At 31.3% G+C, this 16,676-nt stretch overlaps 1 protein-coding gene across 1 annotated transcript; it reads left to right on the top strand.

Moving 5' to 3' along the window:
* The first annotated feature begins 14,672 nt into the window (after nt 1-14,672).
* Nucleotides 14,673-16,354, top strand: LOC145033527 (taxadiene 5-alpha hydroxylase-like). The gene is made up of 3 exons (XM_078982123.1): nt 14,673-15,548; nt 15,653-15,840; nt 15,991-16,354. Exons 1-3 carry the CDS (start codon nt 14,723-14,725, stop codon nt 16,288-16,290), a joined length of 1,314 nt encoding a protein of 437 aa, XP_078838249.1. The 5' UTR covers nt 14,673-14,722; the 3' UTR covers nt 16,291-16,354.
* Nucleotides 16,355-16,676: the final 322 nt, after the last annotated feature.

Raw genomic sequence — 16,676 nt, 5'->3', positions numbered from 1 at the left:
TATATATATTCTGGACTGAATCAATGTTTGTTATTTTTAACACTTTGCACATGTTTTCGTTGTAAGGTATCATTGGATATTGTTAACGCCGAGGAATTCAAGTTACGATTTAACCCCTTGATTTGGAATTCTAAGCTCGAAGAGAGATATTTCGAACACGGATTGCAAGCACTATTGGATGAACATGATCTTAACGACAATACTTGGTTGAGTAGAATGTACAACTTGAGACATTCATGGATTCTTGCTTTTTTTCAAAAGAGTCCCTATGTCAGGTCTCATGAAAACAAAATCTTGTTTTGAGAGTTAGAACTAAGCCTTCATCAAAACATTCATTATGGATCCACTTTAGTAAACTTAATGATTTCGTTTGAATTTGCCTTGGAGAAGCAACATTATAATAAATCCTCTTTGGACTTCAAAACAAAAGAAAATTTCCCTAAAATGAGAACACTATTTCCAATAGAAGAAAACATTTCTCTATTCAACACACGTAAAGTGTTTAGACAGGTTCAAAACGAAATGTACAGGTCAATGACAACATGTTTCTCGTTAAATACCAACATCGTTGACCATGTCCATGATTTTCTGATAAAAGAATTTAGGTTGCATAGATCTTCCACTTTGAATTAACTTGATCCTTGAATTGAAAGTGATGATGATGATAAATGGGATAAGCTGCTAATAGACTATATATGTACGATATCAATTTAAACTTTGATATTAGTTTTTTATTGCACACCAAAATTTTCATATATATGTAATTATTTTGGTATGTAGATTAAATGTGACTAGAAAGAAGACACACTCATTTGTAGCTATATGAAGTTTGAACAATTTAGGATTCTTTATTGCCACATTTTTACAGCAGTGAAAGCCTACACCATCTGATTCATACCAGCAAAGTATCTTCTAAGGCGATGACAGAAGGATAATATTCCACTTGAATTGTTACGAAGATGTTTCCGGTATTCAGATTCTGTTGAGAATATTCAAAAAGTAGCAATTGACATTTTTTCAACGGTTGATAACTGTCATTCTTCTTTGAACACCAACTAAAAAAAACTTGAAGAATATTATGATGCACTTAAGGAATTGGAGACCAAAGTTTATGGCTGGCGTTACTATACATGAACGCCCAAACAAGACAATGGACTTTGGAGATAGACTTGGTGTGTCGATACCCGCATGTGTTCAAATTCAAAACCCCACAGGAATTAGGAACAATATTTCTGGAACAAAAAAAAGGATTAAAGGTGGTCAAAAAAGTACAGTTCAAAAATCACGCTGTAACTACTATCGTAAGGATAACGATAATGACTGGCGAAATTGTCCTTCAAGAAAGGAAGATGAGAAGAAAAACATTTTTAAAGAACATCCTGGAAAGAAGCACTAGTTTTTTTGTTTGTCTTTTATTATTTCATATTAATTTGTTTGGTTTGTTTACTTTATGGTAAAATAGTTGTTACATTCTCATTCAATTGTTACTTTTTAGTATTATGTTAATTTAATTGGTGTAGCCATTTTACAATTTAATTCCAAAATTTGTTTATATAATAATAATCGTGACAAATATAACTACCAGTTAGTATAAATAAATAATACACATGTAAATATGTTATACATTATTTAGTAAATGTCATTCAAATATTTTTTAAAGCTTATGCACATATTCCTCAGTTTTTTTAAACAACCCAACCCTTACAACATTCTTATACGTATACAAAAATCAATACAATACACTTATCAATATTTGATTACTAAAGTCATATATAAAACTACATTTACTACATATATTTAAGAATTAGTATATATAACTTCAAAAAGATGTGTCTTATTCATTACATACTTGTTACATACACAAAATATTACATACTTCTAAATACAATTATGATATTTATTCAATTTAGGATTTATACAAACAAACTTTATTACATGGTTCTAACCAGAAATATGTTAATTCCTAAATTCATATTCGCTACAATCAATATATAACTTTCATCTCCATTATACATATTTCTAAATTGAGTATACAGACTTACTCTATTTTCATATAGAAAAGAATCAGCATATACACTTAAAAAAATTGTGTTATTTACTATATAATTGTTGATAATACCACTTTACACATCGTTCAACTTAGAATTATGTTAACTATTCAATTTAGAATTTACACATAAAGTCGTGTTATAATACTATAAACATAAATTTTTTAGTTATTCTTTTTACAATTCCAAATCTAAGTTAAGTCTTACAAACTATGGTAATTTAGTACGAATTTGATGTTTCAAAAAAAAATTAATTACTCACAATATGTATTTCGTTTTAACATCCATATATTCAACCAAAATGTTAGTCTAATAGTTATTTAAGAAACATTTACATGCTGCTTTATAGTATTTACAAATGCACTGCAAAACCATAGATTTAGAATGATATGAGTCATATATCATATATTAATTGAGCTTTGCTCAGTGTCATATACCATATATTACATATGGAATATAAGCAATAATTTTAGGTTCACACTATTTATAATAACCATACTTTCACACATTAAATAAACCCACTACATAGTTTTACTTAGAATACATCCAACACATAACGATCCAAACAAAATTACCATATTCCAAAAAACCAACAATACAAAACACTTCAAAGTTCATAAACAGTCATCAACTTTTATAATACTAAAAAACCTAATTAAAAACCACCATCTTCTTCACAAATCATTCTACTGCACCACGCTTATGATTTCTTTCTTCTTACCTTCTACCAACTTCACCCTTTCAAACCTATCCATTTTTTGATAGCTGCATAATGCTTCACAAATTTTTGCTTCATAACATTAAAATCTACATCAACTTATCTAGATACTTATACCTTAACCGTCCCAAAATCTTTTCTTGCATTTTAGAAGCAACACATAGACCACAATCCCATTTATGTGCCACTTCTCCCATGTATGTTTCCATGCGTCACATAAAAAAAATCCCACAATCACCACCAACTATTTTCCTTTGACACTTCATTTTCATAACCACGAGTTCTTTTTTAAGTAACACATTTGCTTTTTTGTGTTAAACACTATTCAGATAATGAAAAAAGAAACTTTGTTGCATGTCAAATTACATAATAATTCATATTATAATAAATATATAACAACAATTATGATAATCTATATATGAATTGATTAAGAAAGCAAAATATCTAACCAGGATACGTGGTCTATTCTCATATGCAGACTCAATTGTCCCCGACCTCTTAATGTGATCAAATATATAAAATGCAACCATTTTCAAGCAAAAATAGACTAGGTAGTAACTGTCTTCAACAACAATTGGAATGAAAACCTACAGTTAAACAAAATCAATATCAGTTCAACATAGATGTGTGATACAAATCATGTATAATTACCGTAACATGTAACAATTCAATACCAAGTCCACTGTTTTCAAATATGGTTTGTCCATTATGTCATTAATCACAACTACAAACATAATTCTGAATTGATTGTACCTTAGCTCCTCATCTATACTTTCATTAACCATGTACTATTCTGTTTTATGATAAAAAATACCAACCATATTAAAATTCATAGCAGAATATGACATAGAACATAAATAGTCATATTAAAAACTTATAATCATATTACATGTGAAGTACATCCTAGGGTAAGATGCCTCTAGCTTATGTTCCTCATTTTTATTAAGGAAAGCAACCCATGCATATATTACATTGTCATGCACTTTGTTCTCATAGCTAATGTACGTGCAGATTCCAAATGCATTCCATGACCTTCAATAGTTTCCCATATTATTTCCCTGCATGTGTAACATAAAACGGTAAAACTTTCATGAGAAAAACAAATTTCCTATTTCCATTGACTCATATAAAATGTACATTCTTACCCTTTATCTTTTCCCCATATTATTATGCTTTGAGCCACAACGTTTTCATCATCTTTAATTACCTCATCCATGTCCGTAATCCGATCTACATATGGTGAACACCTCAACTGTCCAAGTTTCCCCTTCCTTTTACCTTTTCCACTTTTGAAGTCAACAACATGCACCTTTTAAAATTCCATAATATCTTTTCCATTTCTTTTCTTTAGCTTATCTTCCACTACGGATTTCTTTGTATATCTAATTATTGCCTTAGTTCCTTCCATATCATCCATATTTTTATCTTCCTCATTCAATTGTGTTATTCTCAAATCGAATATCTTTGCAAAAATCCTTTCTTTATGACACTCCTTTCCATAATTTCATCAGACATATTCAAAACATCAGGAGTCAAAACAACTAGATTATCCAACGATGTATTTCCTTTATAATCAAGAAAGAGTAGAAAAGGTGAGTCACACAGATCCACAACCTTTGTCTTCTCGTTATTCCTTCCAGTAGATTGAACATTGCATATCATATTACTTCCTTTCACAAAATCACTTTGATTAAAATTGACAACTTTAACCGGCATTTTCATTGTTGCTTCATTTGTGGGCGAGCTATTATCTCCCGGTTCCACAGACGTCACATAAAAAAGTTGACTTACTTTCCGTGATCACTCTTTTACCTCCGCATCATTTGCATCATTTTCTAACCCCTTCTTAATTGCTTCTACAATTTTTGTTCTTATCATCACAAATCCTACAATATAGCATTTCAATTGTTTCCACCTCTACCAGTCATTGTTATTAAGAAGGGTTACACATTTATCTTATGATTTCTATTGTGAATTTTACACAACTTACATAACATACATAATAAAATAACTTATCGGCTTATCCTCATCATCGTTTACATCAATAAGATCCACTTCCCCATCTCCACGAAATTCCAAGTTCCAAATCTTCCCATTTGCAATCCATGCTGCTCCAACATTTCCAAATCCATCGAGTCAATCTGTTTGATCAATAGCCTTGATCTACGAAGATTATAGCCATTGAAAACTACTTTGTCCACATACGTAAGCTGTAACAACATAATTGATGAGTTCTTATTACTTATTTTCATAATAGAATTAAAAATAGTACAAACCTAAATGCAAATAATTACAATTACTTACTAGTAAGAGAGTAATTGGACATGTATAATAATAGTTTGCATCATTTGGCCTCCATTTGTATTTTGCCTTCTCTAAACATTCCAATATATACTTGTACCAGTTTTTTTTGAATATCTTCACACCTTGCTAACTTCTCCAGAAAAATAATCCAGCTTGCCCCACTCATCTCTATCTCCACAAACGTGTTTATGAATAATGTCAGGAAATTAAGCTTGAACATGTCATCCGCCACCTCCGATTGTCTAATTCTCTTCACATAATTTCCATTATTGAACTTTCCTTCTGGATATTTACTTCTCCTTGCTTCAATAACTTGATCTGTTTTATCACATTCCACCAACTAGGTGTAGTCTAAACCTTCACTTGGTAAGCTAAACCTTTCTTCAACCATTTTCTTTGTAATAATTATTTCCCCTTTCTTAGTCTTAATCGTTGATGTTCTTCCTCTGAATTTGTCCACCAAGTAGTATGCCAATCTAGAAGGTATTAAATCTAACTTTATCTCAAGGAATGCACTGAAACCCATTCTTCTCACCATTTCTTTCTAAGTGTATGACAATCCCTTCACCGCCATATACATTGATTTTGGGGACATACAACAACTTATTTTTTGTAGCTCTTTTGTTGTGTCGTCCGCAACGACTACATCTTCATTTTTATTCTACATTATCTCTTTTTGCTTTTCTTTTCTTCATTCCTTTCTTATTCTCAACTTCCTTTAATAATTCATTCTTATGACTTTTTTTTTTCTAGCACTTCTTCTTACATTCACATCATGATTAACTTCATTATATTGATAATGTTCATCTTTCCTTTTGTTTCTCTTACTGACATTAACACTTGATTCACCTACAACAAACACAAAATAACATATGAATGATTGGGATAATACTACACTAATAAGAATCATGTATATATGTTTTCTGTTTTGAAGATTCCCAAATATAATACGTGTGTATGTGGAAAATCTAAACTGATAATAAATGATCATACAATAGCAACAAAAACCTATAAGAATTTTCTTTACACTAATGTATTATGTGTTGAAGCATTACATACATAAGGTATTCTTTATTGAATACTAAATCAAACCTTAAAATAATATTTTGAAATAATACACAATACCACAAAACTTACTAGTGAGAATAAATTTTACAAATAACATAAATAAAACTTCTACATAGTAATGTAATAGTTTTAGATAAATGTAATAAACAAATAATGTTAGTCATATCAAAATTTAGTAAAGAATATTTAAGTATTGAAACATATTCTGTATAGAATTCTTACAAAATGTATTCAATATTGAATACATGTGGAGGCATTGCATACATAAGGTATTCTTTATTGAATACTAAATCAAACCTTATAATTAGATTTTGAAATAATACATATTAACACAAAACATACTAGTGAGGATAAAATCTCCACAGAGCACAATACCACATCTACATAGTATTTTACTAATTTTAGATAAATGTAATAAAATGCTAAAGATTTTTTTTTTACAATACTGTATCTTGAATTGAATAATTGCATACATAAGGTATTTTGTATTGAGTACTAAATCAAACCGTTAACTAATATGTTGAAATAATAAACATTAGAGCATCCATAATGGGAAGTTTAACGGAAGAGTTGAATGAGGTGTCATGCCTACTTGTCATTCAATAGATACAACTCCACCATTGTGAAATGCCACCTTGGCATTCAATGGAATTGGAGTTCAATGGTCATTGAACTCTTTAATGGGACACAGGAAAGTCTTTAAATCTTTAAATAAATATTTTTTTAATATGTTCCATTAAACTTGTAGAGTTTAATGCATTGTGGGATAAAAATGAATAGAGTTGTATGGAATAGTAAATGATGATGTGGCACTCCATTGAACTGTATAAAGTTCAATGCATTGTGGATGCCCTTACCACAAACCATACTAGTGAGAATAAAATCTCCACAGTCCAGAAATAAAGCTTTTGCATGTTAATTTAATAACTTTAGATAATGTAATAATTTTCTCTAATAAATGAAGGTTTTTTTTGCCACTTGTCACACTCTCATTCATTTTGCCACATGTCATTTTGTGGTTATTTTGAATTAATTTTTATTCCATATGTAATTTTGTGGTTTTCCTATTTTATTAAATTCCATATGGTATTTAAATTTAATAATAAATGCATATCAATTTCATTAATGGACTTTCCTTATAATTTCGAAATTTTAAAATAAAATCTCATTAATTTGCTTTGATTATTTTATCTTAATGATTTGTTTAAATTTAAAAAAGAAAAAAAAAACACTTTAATTTTAGTAATTCAATATTTTTCTTATTTTCTTATAAATTTAAATTTCTCAAATGTTTATACATATTTAATTGTTTTAAATACACCCATGTAATACATGAAGCTCACACATAGTCAAATAATGTTAGATAGTGTTTGTTTTTTATCTACAGATTTGCGTGGTCTCTTCTTTCTGTGCCGCGCAGACCACGCGCAGACATTAGCCTTCACAGACTGTTTGTTTTTTTGAAGGCTGCAGAACTAAAAATGTCTGCGCGCCCTCTTCTTGGCGCAAATGTGGACCAAAGTCTTCTTACATCTTCAGACATCTTCTAGCCTAAAAAAACATATATATCTTTATTTTTTTAGTTTTTTTTTAATTTATATTTTTTCAACTTTATTAATGATAAATCATTTGAAAAGAAAATACAAAACTTAAAAAAAATGTTTTACGATACAAACATGATATTTTTGACAAATTTATAAATAAAAATTTATTACAATAATAGTCGTTGAAGTTGTTTATATAAATATGAAAAAAAATCATAATATATTCTTATATTTTTTTGCCAAATTTTGTAAAATATTATTTAATACAGTATCGTCAATTTCTCGAGAAAATATTTATAGTACGTTTTTAATAGATTTAATTGAAAAAATCAAAGTTTATTTCCATCCATTTATGTATCAAATTCTTTGATCACTAATTATAATGTTTAGTTATAACTTTGCAACCAAAGTTGTTGGTTTTTATCAAATATATATGTTAATTCATACCATTTTTATTTTTATTTTTAATACTATATTACATAAAAGTTGATCTAAATTCGTTAATTATTTATAACAAGGTTATAACAATATTAAAAAATCACTTTGCAGTTTAAAAAAATCAGTTTATTTAGATTTCAGTTTATTTTAGTAGCCCGCGGAGGTTAAAAAAACAAACAATCTTCTTTTTTCAGACTGCAGACGTTTGATCCACCTCTTCTACTGCAGAGGTCAACAAATGTGGTCCGCAGACCGCAGACATTTTGCCTCAAAAAAACAAACAACACCTTAGTCATGTCAGCATTCAATGCAGAACATTTAAGTAATAACATATATTTTGTATTGAATTATTACATAATGTATTCAATAGCGAATACATGTGGCTAATCATAGAATATTCAACATATAAAAAAACAAACAACATCACTTAATCAAACAAAATAAAAACTAACACATTAACACTTACAATAGGAGTACCTTTTTCAATATGGCATTTCACCTTTTTTTTGCTAATGGTTCCATAGTAAGGATCACCACACTAGAACCTCTGCAAAAAATTACAAACAAAATTGTTTAAAAACAGACTAACTATTATTACTTATATCAAACCCTTAAATAGCTAGACATTCTTCTATTTAGATTCCCTGATACAACCACACCTACATTCTTAACTGTATTATGTAATACTAGTATTAAAAAAACCTAACTTGAAACACAAAAAGCTAACAGTCATCGTATTCAACAAAACCTTAAAAAAACAAACAAACAAAATTTCGAAGATGTGCATCATCGTTTTCAACAAAGAAACTAACTTAAAATTGAAACACCTACATTCTTAACTCTTTTATGAATATAATATGAGTATTAAAAAAAAACAGTCGTCGTCTTAAAAAAAGAAACTAACTTAAAGTTGTATATGAAAATCAATGAGCAATACATGAATGAATGTTCACGAAATCATCATCATCAAGGTTAATGGCTTCTTCAAATGTGTTGCTGAACTTGTTGCCCTTCATTTTTGAGTTTGATCGAAGAATCCTCATAATGTGCTATGTTTAATAATCGATGATTTTTATACTCGATTACCGAATCAACTTTAATCGAATTCCATTCAAAGTTGAAATCGGATAATATCTTCAACCAAAAGTGGAAGATGTGGATCGATTTTGAAGATGGATTCACCTGTGTATGTTACGAACTGAATCCCCTTTTCCTAAATTACTTACCCTAGTTTTTTACCCATATGCCCTCCCAAACACGTGATTAGTTAAATTATGTGTTTTTTCAAAAAAAAAAAAAAAAAAAAAAAAAATTCCTTTTTACTTAAATAGAAAGTAGTTAATTATCATAACCATCTATTTAAATAATCTAATAGTTGTAAAATGTCCTCATATTCTCATAATAATAGGTGTTTTTACAATAACTATCCCATATATATATATATATATATATATATATATATATATATATATATATATATATATATATATATATATATCTTATACTATATTATAAAGTATTTTAGTCATATCTTGAATTTTAAGTGGTACAAGATACACAACTTTTTTGTACAAGTCAGTTATGTATAAACAAATCATTCATAGTTGTCAAATGTTTGAAGATATGAATTAAGGAAGGTTATTAAGAAATTTAATATGGAGTAAAATGACAATTTTAAAATATTAATTTTATCTATATAAATTAATTTATATTTCTTGAACTAGACACCAAAAATAATTAATTTACATAAAATGTATAAACAAACAATATAAGTATAAGTTCTAAACATAAATATTTTATTTAAAAGTGGTAATTTCTATTACATAATAACTAATAATAAAATCTAATAATCATTTCTACATAACAAAACTATTCACCAAAATAGCCATTTATTGTTGCTGCTTTGCGTGGGGACATATCTAATATATATATATATATATATATATATATATATATATATATATATATATATATATATATCCCAAAGAATGTTCTTAGCAAGTGTTTAATTTGGAATGTAGTTAATTTTATAGTTGCAAATATTCTTATTTTTCACTTTATGATTGTATAGATCTTTACATTTCATGAGGAAAGCTATTGATCCCAAGGGCATTTAAGAACCATGATATTGCCATGTTTTTATGACAAATGTTACTGTTATCAAGCTATTCTTGACATTTCGTAGGGAAGTTACTGTTATGAACTTAAAGCTTAGCTACTTCTTTGTTGGTGTACTCTTAAAGCAAAATGTCTTTTGTTTTCAAATTTATTATAGTGATATTCTATGAGGATCGGAGGAGAAAGAGTTACAAAATTTAAGATGTAAATTATCTTACTTATATGTGAGAAACAGTTCATAGATTACTCTAAACAATCAAATTGGCTCCAATTCTAATCATATTAGTAATTTTGCATTTGTATACATAATATAATATTAAGAAATTAGCAAACTAATAAGATAATTAAGGAAACTGATTCTAAGCAGCTAAGTCTAATAAAATGACAAACATGTAAATATTAAACTAGTAACATTGGTCATTTGATTTCTAACTTATTAAAACATACCCGAGGCTGTTGAGCAAAGAGACGAGAGAGAAAGTCAACAATGATGCATGAGTTGAGTCCTTCCAATTCCAAATGAGAGTTGAGTGCTTCTAATTTCTCAATTCAGAAGGAGATTGACTCCAGTGATAATTGAGAAATAGTGTGATCATGTGATGTGACAGGGAAGGATTTGAGTGCTTCCAAATTGTAAATTCCATTGTAACCTCTCAATCATGATTTTTGGCAATTACCATCAATAATCACCACTCTTTAAATATGATTTTCATTTTAGTTTTATCATCTTATAGTTTATATTGGGTTATCGTTTCCACTTAGAATTTAAAATAGACATATCAAATGGGCTTCCTAAAGTAATATTGGTATTAACATTGTTTGGTTAAATTATGCCCTCTAAAATCTAATTCCCTGAACTTGTAACAACCATAAAATTCATGAAAAATTTGAACTTTTAAAACATTCAAAAATCATCGTTGTTTACAGACTATTTCCAAAATAAGACTCATATCAAAGTAATCCCAAAATTGTGAAATAAAAACATTAGGAGGTGCACGATCACGCATTCGCCTTCCCGTGATCCACAGAAGTACCTGAAACATAATCCAACAATTATAATCCCAAAGCTTAGTGAGTTTCCCCTAAAGTACCAATACATAACAAATAACACAATATAATAACAACATGAAATGGGGCCACAACTTTACATACTGGATCACCCCTGCGTCCACATCATAAGTCTGGCTTGCCTCACAGGCCCACAAATTATGTCTAGCTTGCTTCCCGACCTGGTCAGTCAACAGACTAAATACCACAAAGCCCTCAGTATGAGTCTGGCATGCCCAACCCGACCCTCAGATTGTATCTGGAATGCTCATGAGTCCTCAGTCTGAGTCTGGCATGCCCAACCCTGGACCTCAACTCATATATGGCATACTCTAGGGTTTGTTGGCTACAACATAAAGCAGTACAACCTCAACCTAACCCACATAATATGTCGACATATAACAGATAATATCATAAGTAGTTAAAGAAACAATTCACAGGTAGTCCTACAGATCTACCAGGCTAGCATGCATAACTATATCATACTTAACATATCAACAATATTAGGTTATTAAACCAATGTGCCAACCTTGGTGCCTTCGACCCGAACGTATAGTGAGGAAGACTCACCTTACAATGACGTATCAAACAGAACCTCCGGCCGCTAGCTCATGAAAACCTCGAACTATCATAATAAATAAACCTCCAATTAATAATCAAATTATCACCTCAAATCTCTTAACCTATAATTGTCCGTTAACTCTTCCTTAACTGGGCCAAAGCTCAAGTCCAAACCTTGATCCAAAAAGGTCCAAATATACAAGGCCCATAATTGGCCTAATTTTTCAAATTAGGCCCAAATCCCTAACTGGCATAGAATACTCCTACCCAGAAAGTCCATTAAGGGCCCAAGACAAATTGGCCCATATATGGCCCAAATTCGAAGCCCAACAGAAGGGGTACGTTAGGCATACCCTAAAGTTATGCAGGGCGTACACGAGCCTCACCTTGACTAGAAACTGGGGCGTTGACAGCGTACGCAGGCGTACTCCCCTCTACGTTGGGCGTACACTCACAAAGTTCAAACTTCAATAAGTGCTTAATACCTTAAGCACTGAAGCCCAAACTTCAAATCCATTGTCCAAATGAACTTTAGAATCATAAAATTTCCAACTTTATGACTTTAGACGTCCAAAAGTTCTTAATACAAGATCTTAGCCCATTAAGACCTTTGTACCAAATGCATGGGACACTATTAGTCATTGGGACTTCATTTTTATGTTTAAGGACTCCTTTAAGGGTCTGAAAGGACAACTCAAATAATCCAGAATATGTCATGTTCAAAATAGAGCATCCGGGACCAAATTAATAAGCAATAAAGAACCCAACAAGAGATCTAGCAAAACAACCATAAGAGCTTTATACATTTGGATGATGAAAAAGGAATCCAAAACCCCATATTTATGCCTTCCTTCACATTTCCAGGCTTCTTGATGTACATCCTTTGGCTCTAAAACACCAAGGACACACTTTAAGGCTCTCACTCTCACTCAAGGGCCTAGGGTCTTGCAAGAATAACTGAGGGACTTGGAAGCTGAACATATAAGGGCACTTGGTCCATAATGATGGTTAAATACTCCTCAAACCCTAAAATTTAGGGTTTCACTCGAACACTAGTACGATCAGGGTACATATGTGTAAGCCCAACGTACCAGGGTGTGCCCTAATACTCTTAGCGTACGCATATGTACGCGCATTGTACATATCATGCCCTCTAAATTTCCAAAATGTCAATAGGGTTCCTTAGGGCTAACTCCAAACAACTCCAAGGACCAAAATGTCACAAATTAAATATCAAGGAAATTATTCAAAAATACCTACAATTCCAGGATGTTACAAAACTCATTGTAGGTTCCCTATAGCCTGGGCAGATCGTTATAATATTATGGAGTATCAATATTTTTTCTACTTATATAGTTATACTATGGTATTAGTTTTGATCCTCATGGTAAATCTTTTGATTTATTTTTTTCTATAAGGTAACTATGATTAGAAATTTTAATACGGGATATAAAGATAATCAAAATTTAGATAACATTCGGACCATCAAGATCTAAGTGAAAAACTTGAAGCTTCTTGAAATTTCATTTTTGCTAACAAAAATTATCTAATTGATGATGGAAGACTCATATTGTTCTCATCGCTAGACTTTTGGCAAAGGAACTTAAAATTTATAGCTAACATTTACGAGTTTCTTTGCTAAAGATTCATTACATTATATTCATAAAATTAAGAGAAAATTACAAAATAGCTATTTTCCTAATCTTTTTGTAGAAAATAGTTAAAAAAAAACCAAAGATTACAAAAATACACACTAAAATCGCAAATAGATTAAAGTCATCTGCGATTTTTCCTTCTCATTTACGAATGTACAAGTTGTTAAAGTAGGCTCGTACAGTGGGGAGTTGCACGTTCGTTGTCTATCTATGAACATGGTAGATAGACTTGTCCATCTATGAACATGGGAGACCATCTCCAATTTTAGTTTTTTCATGATATAAATACCTTAAAAACAAAATTATTAATATTCAACAGCAATTATCTCCAAAATCATAATAAACATATAGTAATAATCCAAGAGACTAATTCTACAAAAATAATAAATTGATAAAGTAGTTATATTACAAATATGTACTAAAAATTAATTAATTAAATGAATAAGATGTGTTTTATTCCCTATTTCCAAAAACAAGAGTCAAAACGTGAAAATCTTTTCATATTTTCTAATACACAATGATAAATCAAAAATACAAAAGAAAAAAAAAAAAATCATGAACAGTAACACTATTACTTTTAAATGATAAAATAGAAAATTTGTGTTTTACAATATGTAAAAACTTATCCTGATTAAGTTATCATAAATCATAATAATCTAAATGTATAACCACAAAAATATTAAAATTAAAGTAGTACGTAACTTATAACTGCATATATAAACTAAGTAAGACACCTATTTTGGCTTAGAAAACGTGAATGGTTGTTGCATAATGTTTTCCCTTAGACCTTAGGGTTGGGGAGAATCTTTACAACTGTGAAACAAGGTCAGCGGGTTTTCCCCTGGCAAGCAAAATATTTTGAGGCACATGCAAGGAATACGATTTGAATCTTTTAGTCGGCCCGACTTGAGATTTTATCCGCCACCCTCCAAAACAACTAGTGTATATACTATAAACCACCAGTTGACTTTAGCAACTGACTAAATTCGACCAATCTTTTCCCTTTGAAATTTGAATCACCATATATATACTCCACTTCCTACTCATCTGAAACCACCAACATACACAACCATACAATACACACTCAAACCCTCCATCATGATGATCTTCATCCCATTTCCCCTAACATTCTCAGTTCTCCTTCCATTCTTCCTCATCGTACTCTTTATTTACAAAAACTCCAAACGAAGAATCAACAAAGCGCGACTACCCTCTGGCGAAATGGGTCTCCCTTGGATTGGAGAAACAGTCGAGTTTTACAAAGCTCAACGTACCAATCAACTGTTCGAGAACTTTTTTCAACCAAGAATCATGAAGCATGGCCAGGTCTTTAAAACAAAGCTCATGGGATCACCAACGGTTGTCGTAAATGGAGCCACCGCAAATAAGTTCTTCATGTCCAACGAGTTCAAGTTGGTGGTAAGCTCATGGCCAACTTCATCAGTAGAGTTAATGGGAAAGAACTCCATCATGGAGAAACAAGGAGACTCTCATCGCTGCCTTCGTGGAATCATCACTTCCACCCTCAGCATTACCGGACTCCAGGCTATGGTGCCAAGAATGTGCAGCTCAATTCAGAAACATCTTCAGAAAAACTGGCAACACAGTGAAGAAATTAGTCTGTATCGATCCACAAAAATGCTTACTTTCACCATCGTGCTTGAATGCTTGTTTGGGATTGGGATTGAACCAGAGACGTTGTTTGGTGTTTTTGAGCGTGTCTTGGAAGGTGTTTTATCTCCTCCGGTGAATTTTCCGGGGAGTAAATTCTCAAGAGCCAAGAAAGCAAGAACAGAGATAGAAAAGGTATTGATTACTGAGGTCAGAAGAAAGAGAGAGGAAATGGAAGGTGGGAGAGATGAAGAAGACGACATGCTATTCTCTAAGTTGGTGGCTGCGTTGATTAGAGGTGAGATTACAGAAGAGGAGGTTGTTGATAACGTGGTTTTATTAGTCTTTGCAGCTCATGATACCACGTCTTATGCCATTACGATGACGTTTAAGATGCTCGCAACCCATCCAGACTGCTACTCTCTTCTACTAAAAGGTACCATTGCATCATTTAATTGGCTTCCCTTTTTTCATTAAGGTTATACTCATCATGTGATTAATATATATTTGGTTTTCTTGCGTTCATAATGTTATTCCCAGAACATGAAGACATTGCAAGAAACAAAAAGCCAGGCGAATCTTTGACGCTTGAAGATGTGAAGAAAATGGAGTACACCTGGCAAGTAGCTCGTGAGACCATGCGACTCTGCCCTCCCATCTTTGGTTCCTTTAGAAAAGCAACAACTGACATTGAATTCGAAGGATTTACAATTCCCAGAGGCTGGAAGGTATAACTTATATGATGATATATATAATATCCTTAATTACTTTTATTCACACACACACACACATGTCATACACATACACATGAAGATAGCATGGATTCGCAAGTATCTAACATAAGGCGTACTGTGTTTCTCTGATGCTGTGGTGAGCAGGTGCTTTGGACTACATACGGAACACATTATGATGAAAGGTGCTTTCCGGATCCAATGAGTTTCAACCCGAGTAGATTTGCGGATCCAGTTCAAGCTTACGCTTTTATACCCTTTGGTGGAGGACCTAGGCTATGTGCAGGCTACCAACTGGCGAAGCTCAATATTCTTGTTTTGGTGCATTATGTTGTAACACAATATAACTGGTCGTTGTTAGACCCTGAGGAGCCAATATTCATGGATCCACTCCCATATCCTTCTAAGGGGATGCCTATAAAAATATCTCGCAAGTCTGATAATTGACTAGCTCTTCTCTCTACCTCTTTGTAAACCTTGCTCTGTCATAATTAACATTCTTTCTGATTTATTTCATTGTTTAATTCAGACGAGATGACGCAAATTTGTAAAATTTTATGTTTCTTTTTGGCAACCAGGGCATCTCAGCTTTGAGGTTGAAGAGGGAAAACATATCATTCTTGTATGTTGAAAAATATATAGTTAAATCGATGAAGGACTTGCACAATAGGAGTGAACAACGAATATCAAATGGTCATGGGAAGGGTACATCCTTTTGGCATGTTTGTAGTGGATGACAATTAATTTCACTTATAAAGTCTAGTCGATAATTGTGAACCATTAGATTTCATATCCTATCCTAATAAAACCACTCTCCTAAAACAAGCTCCTAG

This window comes from Lactuca saligna, chromosome 3 (genome assembly GCF_052625555.1).
Source record: "Lactuca saligna cultivar CGN05327 chromosome 3, ASM5262555v1, whole genome shotgun sequence".
NCBI classification, from domain to species: Eukaryota; Viridiplantae; Streptophyta; class Magnoliopsida; order Asterales; family Asteraceae; genus Lactuca; species Lactuca saligna.
The sequence above is the reverse complement of the archived record's forward strand: the minus strand, read 5'-3'. Positions and strand labels throughout refer to the sequence as shown.

Excerpts from the sequence above, each read along its gene's own strand:
- LOC145033527 (XM_078982123.1), top strand. The coding sequence starts at position 14,723 with ATGGGTCTCCCTTGGATTGGAGAAACAGTCGAGTTTTACAAAGCTCAA. Across the intron at positions 15,549-15,652 it reads CTACTCTCTTCTACTAAAAG|AACATGAAGACATTGCAAGA; the intron begins GTACCATTGCAT and ends TGTTATTCCCAG. Across the intron at positions 15,841-15,990 it reads CAATTCCCAGAGGCTGGAAG|GTGCTTTGGACTACATACGG; the intron begins GTATAACTTATA and ends TGTGGTGAGCAG.